This window comes from Xyrauchen texanus, chromosome 11 (genome assembly GCF_025860055.1).
Source record: "Xyrauchen texanus isolate HMW12.3.18 chromosome 11, RBS_HiC_50CHRs, whole genome shotgun sequence".
Taxonomy (NCBI): domain Eukaryota; kingdom Metazoa; phylum Chordata; class Actinopteri; order Cypriniformes; family Catostomidae; genus Xyrauchen; species Xyrauchen texanus.
In genome coordinates this window covers 16,816,513-16,828,766 of record NC_068286.1, presented here as the reverse complement: position 1 = coordinate 16,828,766, position 12,254 = coordinate 16,816,513, and the positions used below count along the sequence as shown (strand labels likewise).

General features: G+C 39.0%; 1 protein-coding gene across 6 annotated transcripts in view; it reads left to right on the top strand.

The window, feature by feature from the left end:
- Nucleotides 1-9,728, top strand: part of LOC127651383 (teneurin-3-like) — a 348,816-nt gene extending 339,088 nt beyond the window's left edge. For all 6 annotated transcript variants that reach the window (XM_052137168.1, XM_052137167.1, XM_052137166.1 and 3 more), the window contains 4 exons: nt 75-371; nt 2,919-4,530; nt 4,723-4,853; nt 5,152-9,728. In XM_052137168.1, the coding sequence (XP_051993128.1) occupies nt 75-371; nt 2,919-4,530; nt 4,723-4,853; nt 5,152-5,910 (2,799 nt within the window). In that variant the 3' untranslated portion in view covers nt 5,911-9,728. The remainder of the gene's footprint in view (nt 1-74; nt 372-2,918; nt 4,531-4,722; nt 4,854-5,151) is intronic.
- Nucleotides 9,729-12,254: the final 2,526 nt, after the last annotated feature.

The window sequence follows — 12,254 nt, the reverse complement described above, 5'->3', positions numbered from 1 at the left end:
CAAGTTGTCTCCAGTCAAGCCTGTTGTTAGCAATGAATGTTATAATCAGCATAAATATTCTGCTTTTCACAAAGGTCAACGGTAGAAACCTGCTTTCTGTGGACTATGACCGAACGCTGCGGACAGAGAAAATATATGATGACCATCGAAAGTTCCTCCTGAAGATTGTGTATGATGCCTCCGGTCATCCTACACTTTGGGTTCCCAGTAGTAAATTGATGTCTGTCAACCTCACTTACTCCAGCACTGGCCAGGTCACAAGCATCCAAAGAGGCCCCACAACTGAGAGGGTAGAATATGACAGCCAGGGACGAATTGTTTCCAGAACCTTTGCAGATGGCAAAACATGGAGTTACACTTATCTGGACAAGGTGAGAATTGTGGATTTTTCCAAAAGTTGGTAGGCCCCAAAATATATTCTGATGCAGATTTTTTAATTGTTTTTATTTATTTTTTTCATATATTTCCAAATGTCCGAAAGCTTTGCAAGGCTATTTAAATAGTCAAAGTACTTAATTGCTTGTGTTAAAATCAGCCCACTTAAACACATTGGCCTACATACTGTACTCTAGAACAAATATTATCTGTTTGGCCTTAAGATTAAGGTAACCACAATGCCCTGCTATTACTAAGATTTAGTGAAGGTAATGCTCTATTAGTGGGCTCTCTAGTAGCACATCATTATCATTTGTTAGCATTAAAAACAATGAAGATTGTTAGGCAATAAAAATAAATAATGAAATATCTGCACCATAAAGAGCTCAAGTTATCCTGGGATCAGAAATTTCCTTTGAATTGTGTTTATGGACTTCAGGATCTTGGGAATATGGAGAGGGAGGGAAAATAAATGTTGTAGATGTTTTTGAGGGAAATTGCTTATTGAGGTCTCATACAGACCAAGTAACATTCTCAAAATAAGACCATGGGGAGAAGTCAGGGTTTGAGCCCAGCCTAATGATACCATAAAGGCAAGAAAGAAAGACAAACACCTTCAACCCTTCATACTTGCAGGGAATTAATCCAGTATTCTCTGCTGTTATTCTGCATGTACCCTTGTAAATATTGATAGTTTTTAAGAAATAATTGTATGGATTTTATTTTATTCGGTTTCAAGTTTTGGCAGATTATAAGTTTGATAAAAAAAGTGAGATTTCTCCAAGAGAGTGCTCATCTGGAACAAAAGTTTTGTGGAAAGAAATACCCCTATGTGAGAATGTGTATATTAAATATGCATGGCTTGCCAGACTTTCCTTTGCCTGCCACATGCGCAGGTAGCGTGACCAGTGAGAGGATATCAATGGAAAAACATATGCCACCAGCAGTGCCTGGGGATCTAGAATAATGTCTGTCCAAGTATGGTTGACAAGGTGAAGGCTTCTCACAGGTAGCAGCCTCTGAGATGGGGAGGCCTCTGAGAATAGCTCTCAGATTCTGCTGGCCTTCTTGTTCGGTGGCAGTCATTGTGCTATATTACCAGGAAAGAGATCGAGATGAATGTACGTGGAGTGATACGATAGCTTTTAATTCCACAGTCTTAGATCCATTGAATGCAAGGCTCTGGGGATGTCTGTAGGGGGTTGTCTATTAAGCACCACAGTGAGAAGCCCGTATTTATCATCCTTTGCTTCATGGTCCTTTGCTTCTCACTTTGTCCAAGGAAACACAAAACAGGCCAAGAATAATCATGAAGCCTCAGTCATTCATAACTCATGGACAACCTGCTTGTTTGTTTACCTCAAGTTTCAAGCTTAGCATATAGATGCTTTTTTAAATCCTTTATGTATGCATCCACAATATGCAGAGCAATTCACCTGATGGGGGTCTTTACTATTGGTCGACCGATATATCGCAGAGGCCGATAAATCGGCCAATATTGCAAATTTTTTAATTATCGTCATTGGCTGATAAATGTTCCTGTTTTTCCAATTTGTTTCTTGAGGGTGCTAAGAATCAGCTGCTTGCATGTGAAGCAACTGAGACATATAATCAACCAGTCACGGTTCGTTTTGATGTTACGTGCCATTGTATTACTGCAATAATAGACTGGTGTGCAACACAGTGTCATTTAAACAGAGTCGCAGCAGATGCGTTTGAGCTCATTATGTTAAACTGCTCGTCTGTTTCATTCTCCCTCTCCTCAACAGTTCCTTGTAGATTTTAACTGTCTTATCTAATGATAAAAAGGCAAATGTCAATAAAACAAATATCATATACCATCTGCAAATATGCACAAATCTTGTTTAAACAGATGTAATAAACCAACCTCACACAACTTGAGCAGATTCAGCATCCTGTGGAACGCTCGTTTATTTATCTCTAAGCTCCATTTTATACTGTCTGAAAATATGCAGATTTCCTTCTTCCTAATATATTGCAAATTATTCATGGTCAAAATAATTATAAAAATTTGATGACTAAACAGAAATAAGAAGAAAATGCGATCTACTATTTAAAATAAATATTATATAAAGTTAAAGTTTTGTATAAAATTTATGAAATGTAGTGCTAAATAAGAGTTAATACAAAAATAATTTGTGCAATTTAATGTTTTTGTTATTTACTGTATAAAATTTTGTGATATATCAGCACTGTATCGGCCTATTGGCCACCATGCTCTCAGGATATTGGCTTCGGCCATTAAAAAATCCATATCGGTCGATCACTAGTCTTCACCCACCTTATGAAATAAGTACAGCCGCATCATGCATTTGCAGAACACTTTACAATTATGCCACAATGCACATTCAACAAACCTGACTTTAAAAGATTTAGTGTCACTGAGAACACAATTAGGTAAAGAAATACTCACTAAATAGAACGTTAATACCTTCTTTTACACACCATGTATATTTTAAAAGAAAGACATGGAAGAGTTTAATTATTTACATTAATTTCTCTTCTCTCCTTTTAATTTCCAGTCCATGGTGCTCCTTTTACACAGCCAGCGGCAGTACATCTTTGATTATGATCTCCAGGATCGACTCTCCGCCATTACTATGCCAAGTGTGGCCCGCCACACCATGCAAACCATCCGCTCCGTAGGGTACTATCGCAATATCTACAATCCACCCGAAAGTAATGCCTCCGTAACGGTAGACTACAGTGAGGATGGCCAGCTCCTGCGGGTGGTGCACTTGGGCACTGGCCGGCGTGTCCTCTACAAGTACCGTAGACAGAACAAGCTGTCTGAGATCCTCTACGACAGCACACGGGTTAGCTTCACCTATGATGAGACAGCGGGTGTCCTCAAAACTGTAAATCTACAGAGTGAGGGCTTCATTTGTTCGATCAGATATCGACAGATAGGCCCACTGGTGGACCGACAGATATTCCGCTTTAGTGAGGATGGCATGGTCAATGCGCGCTTTGACTACACCTATGACAACAGTTTCCGAGTTACCAGCATGCAGGGAGTTATAAATGAAACACCACTTCCAATTGACCTCTATCAATTTGATGACATTTCCGGCAAGGTAGAGCAGTTTGGCAAGTTTGGCGTAATTTATTACGACATCAACCAGATCATCTCCACAGCGGTCATGACATATACAAAGCACTTCGATGTCCATGGTCGCATCAAGGAGATCCAATACGAGATCTTTCGTTCCCTCATGTACTGGATAACAATCCAGTATGACAACATGGGCCGTGTCACCAAAAGGGAAATAAAGATCGGCCCTTTTGCCAACACCACCAAATATGGCTATGAGTATGATGTGGATGGGCAGCTGCAGACTGTTTACCTGAATGAGAAAATGATGTGGCGGTACAATTATGACCTAAATGGCAACCTACACCTGTTGAACCCCGGGAATAGTGCTCGACTCACACCTCTCCGTTATGACCTACGGGATCGCATCACGCGTCTGGGCGATGTGCAGTATCGCATGGACGAAGATGGCTTTTTGCGCCAAAGAGGTGTGGAAATCTTTGAATACAACTCCAAGGGCCTTCTGGTTCGGGTGCACAGTAAAGCCAGTGGCTGGACCATCCAGTACCGTTATGATGGGCTTGGAAGACGCCTTGCCTCTCGCAATAGTCTGGGCCAGCACCTTCAGTTTTTCTATGCCGACCTCAACTACCCTACACGCATCACACACGTGTACAACCATTCTAGCTCAGAGATCACCTCACTGTACTATGATCTCCAAGGCCATCTGTTTGCCATGGAGATCAGCAGTGGGGAAGAGTTTTACATAGCTTGCGATAACACAGGAACACCACTCGCAGTCTTTAGCAGCAATGGGCTGCTACTCAAGCAGGTACAATATACTGCTTATGGAGAGATCTACTTTGACTCCAACCCAGACTTCCAGTTGGCTATTGGATTCCATGGTGGTTTGTATGATCCTTTAACAAGACTGCTGCACTTTGGAGAGAGAGATTATGACATTCAAGCTGGCCGTTGGACCACCCCAGATATTAGCACCTGGACCAGGGTGGGCAAGGACCCAGCTCCCTTCAACTTGTATATGTTTCGCAATAACAATCCTATCAGCAAGGTGCATGAGGTCAAGGAGTATGTCACAGGTGAGATGATACTGTACTTATTAAGGTTCCTCTGGCATATTGTAATTGTCATGTGCTTGTGTTACAATCATTTTTGACCATCAAGCAATTGGTAGAAATAAACAGATCCTATTTATTGTAAATATTAAATATTACTGCATCAAGCAAACCCCAAATTGTCTTTTTTAACAATGACTCTTCTTTAATTCATAGATGTCAACATCTGGCTGGTGACATTTGGCTTCCACCTGCACAACGTCATCCCAGGTTTTCCCATCCCTAAATTTGACCTTACCCAGCCCTCACTGGAAATGAAAAAGAGTCAACTGTGGGATGATCTACCGGTAAGCCGTCTGGATCCTTGTTTATTTCTCCTTAATATTTTTAGCATTCTGTGACCTACAAGAGCTACTTAGTGGGATTTTTCTAAAACTATTCTGCTACTACAGTTTACAAAATTCAAGGAGGTCTCTGACGTAGCATGACTTTTCAGTATTTCCACTCATATCTAGTAAATGTGTTTATTGATTGGTGTCAGCTATATTGAAGCTCAGTGTTGACAACTATTTCAATTTAGTTTCTGCAATATAAGAATGTCAGTACTTACAGCCACCACGGTTTGTCTTTTTCTGTTCTCTGTAGTCCATATCAGGGGTCCAACAAGAGGTTATGCGGCAGGCCAAGGCTTTCCTATCCTTTGAAAGGATGCCAGAGATCCAATTAAGCCGTCAACGCTCAAGTTGGGAAAAACCTTGGTTGTGGTTTGCCACTGTCAAGTCCCTCATTGGTAAAGGTGTGATGCTTGCCATTACTAGTAAGGGCCAGGTGGCCACCAACGCACTGAACATCGCAAATGAAGACTGCATTAAAGTGGCAACCGTGCTCAACAATGCCTTCTATCTGGAAGATCTACACTTCACAGTGGAAGGCCGAGACACTCACTACTTCATAAAGACCAGCCTGCCAGAGAGCGACCTAGGCACACTGCGACTTACCAGCGGCCACAAGAGTCTAGAGAATGGTGTCAACGTAACAGTGTCGCAATCCACAACTGTGGTCAATGGGCGCACACGTCGCTTTGCAGATGTAGAGTTGCAGTACGGTGCATTGGCCCTGCATGTGCGCTACGGCATGACACTGGATGAGGAGAAGGCACGGGTCCTGGAGCAGGCTCGCCAGAGAGCATTGTCTAGTGCTTGGGCACGGGAGCAGCAGCGTGTACGTGATGGGGAGGAAGGGGTGCGTCTTTGGACAGAGGGGGAGAAAAGGCAGCTGCTCAGCTCTGGAAAGGTGCTGGGTTATGATGGCTACTATGTACTCTCAGTAGAGCAGTACCCTGAACTGGCCGACAGTGCCAATAATATCCAGTTCCTGAGGCAGAGCGAGATTGGGAAGAGGTAACAGTCTGCATAGCAAAGGCTGCCCAATGGACTACTGCCCCTCTGCTCCCCAAGTTCCTCTTTTCCTTGTACACATTACCAGACCTCCCAGTCCAGAGACTGAAGGGAAATGATTTAGGATAGAGAAATGAGGAGCTGTGCCTAAGTGCCACAAACACAGCAATTATACAGAAAAAACAGAGGCACTTCCTCTTATAGACTGTACCACATCCCCGTCCTACACATTGGTCCACACTATTGCGTTGAATAGTGAATGGACTCTCTTAAAAGAGAGAAACTCGAGGAAAAAACTGTTCTGATTTGTGTTTTTCTTCTTTTTATATTAAAACCTTAAAGGTGACTTGGTCAGTGATGATAAAATGGAGAAAAAAGACAAATGTGTTTACATGTGGAAACCACTGCACACAGAAGAACTAATATAATGCCCTGGTAATATAAAGGCAGTGACTAATTCAGTGGTTCTTACTGTCTTGGGCATACTCATAAAAGGGTCCTTGCTCTCTCAAATGTTATGTCAACTAGGGAGGACTGTGAGCTAGTTGATGGTTTCTCTCCTGCTTTGATTTCTTAAAGGACACAGTTATGGTTCATATAATCAAATCTGAGTACAATCTATTTCATCAAGTGGTTAATAGAGCGGAAACTGACAGAACAAAAAAAAATATAAATATATATCTATCTCATAACTGACCTGTCTTTTGAGAAAAGATGTTAAAATTATCTTTATGGATTTTTTTTTAAGTGAAAAAAGTTTCACCTATCCGTACATCAACATTAGGCGCAAAGAAAGTAATTTATGTACAGTGTTTATACATAAAAATAAAATCTTACAAATATTGAGACTTTATTGTCTTGTCATGCATTACTGTTTATACTCATGAATTTTTATATTTTATCTTATCAAAATGTGTGGTAATGCTAATTGAAATAAATTCAGATGTACTGTGACACATTGTTTTTTCTCTGTTCATCTTCTGAAAGCAATTGTTGCCATTTTTCTTTTCCATATCTTTATTTTTTTCAGAATGTCTTAATACATGTTCAGTGTTTTCATGGCTTAAAGCCTCTGTAATCAACATTAGGTTTAGAGTAGCTGTTTGCCAGTTGTGGGTTGAATAATTACTAAACCCAATTACTAAAAACTGGGCTTAGTAATTTGCCAGAAATCATCTAAAGTAAACTAAATTATTTATTTACAGTAATGTCATGGTAATGGCATTGTTCTGTCTTATAATGCATTGGAATGAGTTTCAAGCTTTAGCCTCACTTTATATCCAGAGATATAATGGTTTCTTCAAAAAGTTTCCGCTCTTTGTAATGTTTTAGATGAAGGACATATCAGACTAGCATTAATGTGTGTTGCCATTGGCAGCACGTAAAAAGAAACCTCCCAAGGAGATTTCTCTGACTGGAATTTTTATCACTGCATTTTAACCATGACTTCAAATTCACACTTGACAAGGAGACAAGCTCAAACTCTCATGAATCAAAAGGGTCATAGACATAGCAGCAGAGAGCAGTGTGGGCTGTTCCAGTAGGCATGGGTCCCTATGATCATGGTATGATGCCAGAAATGAAAACTGTTTTTTTTTTTTTGCAATAGGCCAACTTTATGTAATTATATAGCTAGTGGCAAAGATGGTAAGAAGGGGTTGCCAGGAAATATGAGAAATGTACAGAGATCTAAATATGTAGAAGTGAAAAGTTAACTTCTAAGTTTGGATTTGATATTTGAGTTTGGAGAACACAAACTTACAAAGAAGGAATGAATGGAAAGAGAATTCCCTCATGACCCATATGAAGGAAATTGCTTTAGGATTTATTTTAGAAATATTTTATAGACAATGTATTCATCATCAACATGCATTGTGATCAGAATTCACCCTGACAAAAAAAAATATCTTAATTTGTATGCCTAGATGGACTGCCTCCTGTTTTGTAAATGCTTTTTAAAGATTGTATAAAATAAAAATGTTCAGACTAATGAATGATGAAATATTGTTTCCATTTTTGTTGTTTTCCTATGACAAGTTTTTTAATCAATCATGTAATTGTATGGCAGAGCCTATTTTTCTATTTGTGTGTGAATGGAGGTCTGAAGGGGATGTTTTCGAGCTGTGAGTTTTTTTTTCCAGAACTCTGTATGGGATTCTCTGTGGTATTATTGACTGATCCGGGAGAGTCTAAGCTCACTATTAGGGTGAACTTTTCCTTCTTCAAAAATGTTCCTTAAAGGTCTGATTCACTCATGAAAATGTTTTCATCATTAACTCACCCTACGCCTGCATGACTATTTCATCTGGGTTTTGCAGAATGTTAGTCAATGTCACCATTCGATTTCAATGCATAATTTTTCCATACAGTGAGATTCAATGGTGACTGAGTCTAACATTCTGCCAAACATCTCATTTTGTGTTCCATGCAAGAAACATTCATACAGGTTTGAAATAGCACGCAGGGTGAGAAAATGATGACTGCATTTAAATTTTTTGGGTGAGAAAGCCCTATAAATATGAAATCTTAAAGTTGAGCTCTTAATTCTAAACACTATTAATAACATGAACGAGAACTGTAACCAATGCAATATTAACAACAAATTATTTGCCCTAAAAGGTAAACCTAGATTCTCCCAGTTGCTTTGCGATACAGTCGTGTTGTTTGTTGAAGGAGCGGCCTCTCTTCTCAGGAGCCCTTCAGTCAGTTTACAATGAAACAAAGTCCAAATAAAATTACTTTTTGGTATTGTCAATTTTCAAAAAGATTTTGTCAACATAGTTCAAATATCCTTATTAAAATCCAGAACTAGCAGTGAATATTTTCTAAATGTCTGTGATGGGAAGTGAGAACAGAAAATGCCTGATATGTTTGCCAATGATTGCATGCATATTCAGTGTAAATCCAATAAATCAGCGGAAGGTCACAATAATTTTTTTTATTACAGCATATTAGTGCCAATATGTATGTGGTCTTTTGGTATTTCTTTGCACTATGATGTACATGTTTAAGGTGATGCCTATACATTATTGCAGTTGTCATGTCTCTGGTTCGATCAGAGGGAGATTGTAAAAACTGGTTATTACAAAAGGGAAGATAACTGTACAGAAAAATCACAAGTATTTAATTTCAAAATTTCTAATAAATGCAGTTTGTATCACACAGTTCACAGTCACTTAACAGTAACATTACCTCATATCTGATGTGATATGAGATTTGGTTAGCCTAATGTGTGCATCGTGGGACTGAATTTGTTGAGTTTGAGTATTGAAAATATGAAAATGCTGTGTGTAATTAGCTTTGTTGCTTATGTGACAAGTCAACGGTTGTTTTTTGTTTTGTTTTGTTTTTTAATTTACAATTTTTTTAACAGCCTCTAAAATTTCTGTATTTTGTATGATCTGCATTTTACATACTTGTTCCAAAGGAGTACTACAAACTGAAGTGATTTTACCTGTAAATCCAATAACTTATCTTGCAGTCTCTCATTTGTATTGAGGAATTAGAGAATGTTGTATTAATGATGTTTTTATTTTCTATTTTCTCATTTTTGCTTTTGTATTGATTTATAGCCACGCAGCATCTCAAAAAAAGCTCATGGTTTTCATTTGATAGACACATCTGTTTAGAGTGCAATTAAAGTGCAATTTTGATGTAATCTAAACTAGGTCACTGCTGGATTCATTACCTTTTATCTTCAACATGTTTAATGCTCCACAGAGATCAATCATAAAAATAAAATGTAATATTCAAAGGGGGTTTGTATTTATTAGTCCATTCAAATGATCACATAGTAATGTAACACATATTACTGAAAAAAACTTGTATTCCTTTTCTAAATGATTATTAGGGATTAAATTGTTAAAAAATAAATTAATATGTATTAACTGAAATATGGTATCATATTAAAACAGTTACATACAGTACAGTGGCAACTTCATTTGTAACACACACACAAAAACACAAACAATTTTAGCACTTTGTATGTGACAGAGTTGTAATTCATCGATACAATTATTACACCAATATGTGTCAGAATTGGTGAAAAATGTCTCCGATTAGATACGGTAAAATTTGTGTACATGTTCATTCAATATTTACGTGTCCACAGCATCACATTTGGCTTTCCATCATCAAAAGTGTGCATATGTACCTGTGTGTACGCGTTTTGTTTTACATCATTCCACTGGAAGCAGCCTTTAAACTGAGGCTGAAGATTAATAAGTCTTAATGATACTCTGCAATGACCATTCAAGAATACCTGACAACCAAACTCCAGCCATGCACAACTTTAACAGTCCTTCCTTCCCCATCTTCACACAGCAGTGTGTGTCCTTCATTCCTGCTCTGGTCATTTTTCAGCAGCTGCTTCAGACACAACTCTTATCATTGCAAAAACTGCCCTAAAGTCAGACTTCATGTTTATGCAGTGGAGAGCCTAGGGGCTTGGGCCAGTAGATGGTCTCTAGTTTTACGGGCAATGGACCATTCCTTACTGCAAAGAAATAGCTGCCTGTTTGTTGTTTCAAGTGCACTTGAAGGCCAGATGTGCTTCCAAAACAGTGTTTGAGGCTCACAAAGGCATGGTGTGCTCAATCAGAGTCCTCACATCCCCAGTGTGCTCGTCTTTCTACCAGCTGCAGCTGGCCTACAGCAGACTTAAAGCATACATAGGGGATATAGAAAGGCTTATGAAAGGACTTGACTGGTCATAATGTTTTTTCAGATATTTCTTTTGCATCTCTGTTAGGATAAGAACATCTCTTTTGTTTTCCATTTATGATAAGTTCTGATCAAACCCATGTGGTGTGGTGATCAGATGCCTTGCAGGTGTTGTGGTGCCTGTTTGCTCTGGTTCTACTGCTAAATGCTGGGCCCCATTATACAGAAACTTTAGATCCAACTCAAGCTGTTTCTTTGAGTGTTTGACAGAAATAAATAATATGCGACAGGTGAGCATATTTGAGAATGTGGGTATTTAAATGTGTTAAAGATCAGCAGAACAAACTGGTTAATATGCCTTGTGCATATGCAAGGTGCAAGCACATTTTGGGGGAATTGGACAACGTGTTTGCACAGGAAATTTACATATTGCTCCCGAAGGTTAATGTACCCTTAAAGGAATAGTCAATACAAGTTAAGCTCAATCGACTGTATTTGTGGCATAATGTTGATTACCACAAAAATCTATTCCATCCTTAATTTTCTTAAAAAAATCTATGTTAAAGTCTCTTTTTCAAGGTAAGTCAATCACACTCTGCGGCCATATTTGAAATGCTCCAGGCAGGCTAAGCAGCTATTTTTCTATGTAATCAAGTGGCATACAAGTACAGCTCCAATCTACATGAATGGCAAAAAACCAAAATCTCCAAAACGGTTGGTCGAGATTATGATCAAAGAACATATTTAAAATCAGCAGTAAAATCTGACAACACCGATATCATATATTGTACTTTTTACCTCAGATTACGCAAAAATCTGGCTTGTCCAGCTAATGTGCATGCGTGTTCTCGAGTTGATTGACAGGCAATGTTTGTATCTAAATTGATTGGCTCATTTACCTGTAAGGTGTGACTTCCTTTTCTACAACCATTGGCCATTATAATTTACCCCTTTTTTTTAATAGAACTGTCCAGTCTCTGCTAGATAGTCTCTGGTTACAGTGAGACACTTGGGGCCAATCTGTAAATGTTACAATCTGTAAATACTCACTGTTGGGGGCCTGAGTAGCTCAGCGAGAAAAGACACTGACTACCACCCCTGGAGTCACTAGTTCGAATCCAGGGCATGCTGAGTGACTCAAGCCAGGTCTACATAGCAACCAAATTGGCCCGGTTGCTAGGGAGGGTAGAGTCACATGGGGTAAACTCCTCATGGTCACAATAATGTGGCTCTCGTTCTAGGTGGGGTGCATGGTGAGTTGTGCATGGATGCCAAAGAGAATAGTGTGATGCCTCCACACACGCTATGTCTCCGCGATAATGCAGTCAACAAGCCACGTGATAAGATGCACAGATTGACTGTCTCAGGCCCGGAGGCAACTGGGATTCATCCTACGGGAGTCACTACGCCACCACGTGGACTTAGAGCACAGTGGGAATTGGGCATTCCAAATTGGGGAGAAAACAAAAAATAAATACAAATAAATTCTCACTGTTTTAAAATATTAGACTATATTTATATAGTATATAATACTATATAATATATGCATGTTAACATGATTTTGATGTAATAAAATTGCTCATTAATCTTTTCTGTCTAAAGTGTCTACACTGAGTTTTCACTGATAGCTCGTTGTGCAAACATCCCCCCAAGAAAAGGGTTCTGGTCCCGTGGAAGCCAAGACGTAAT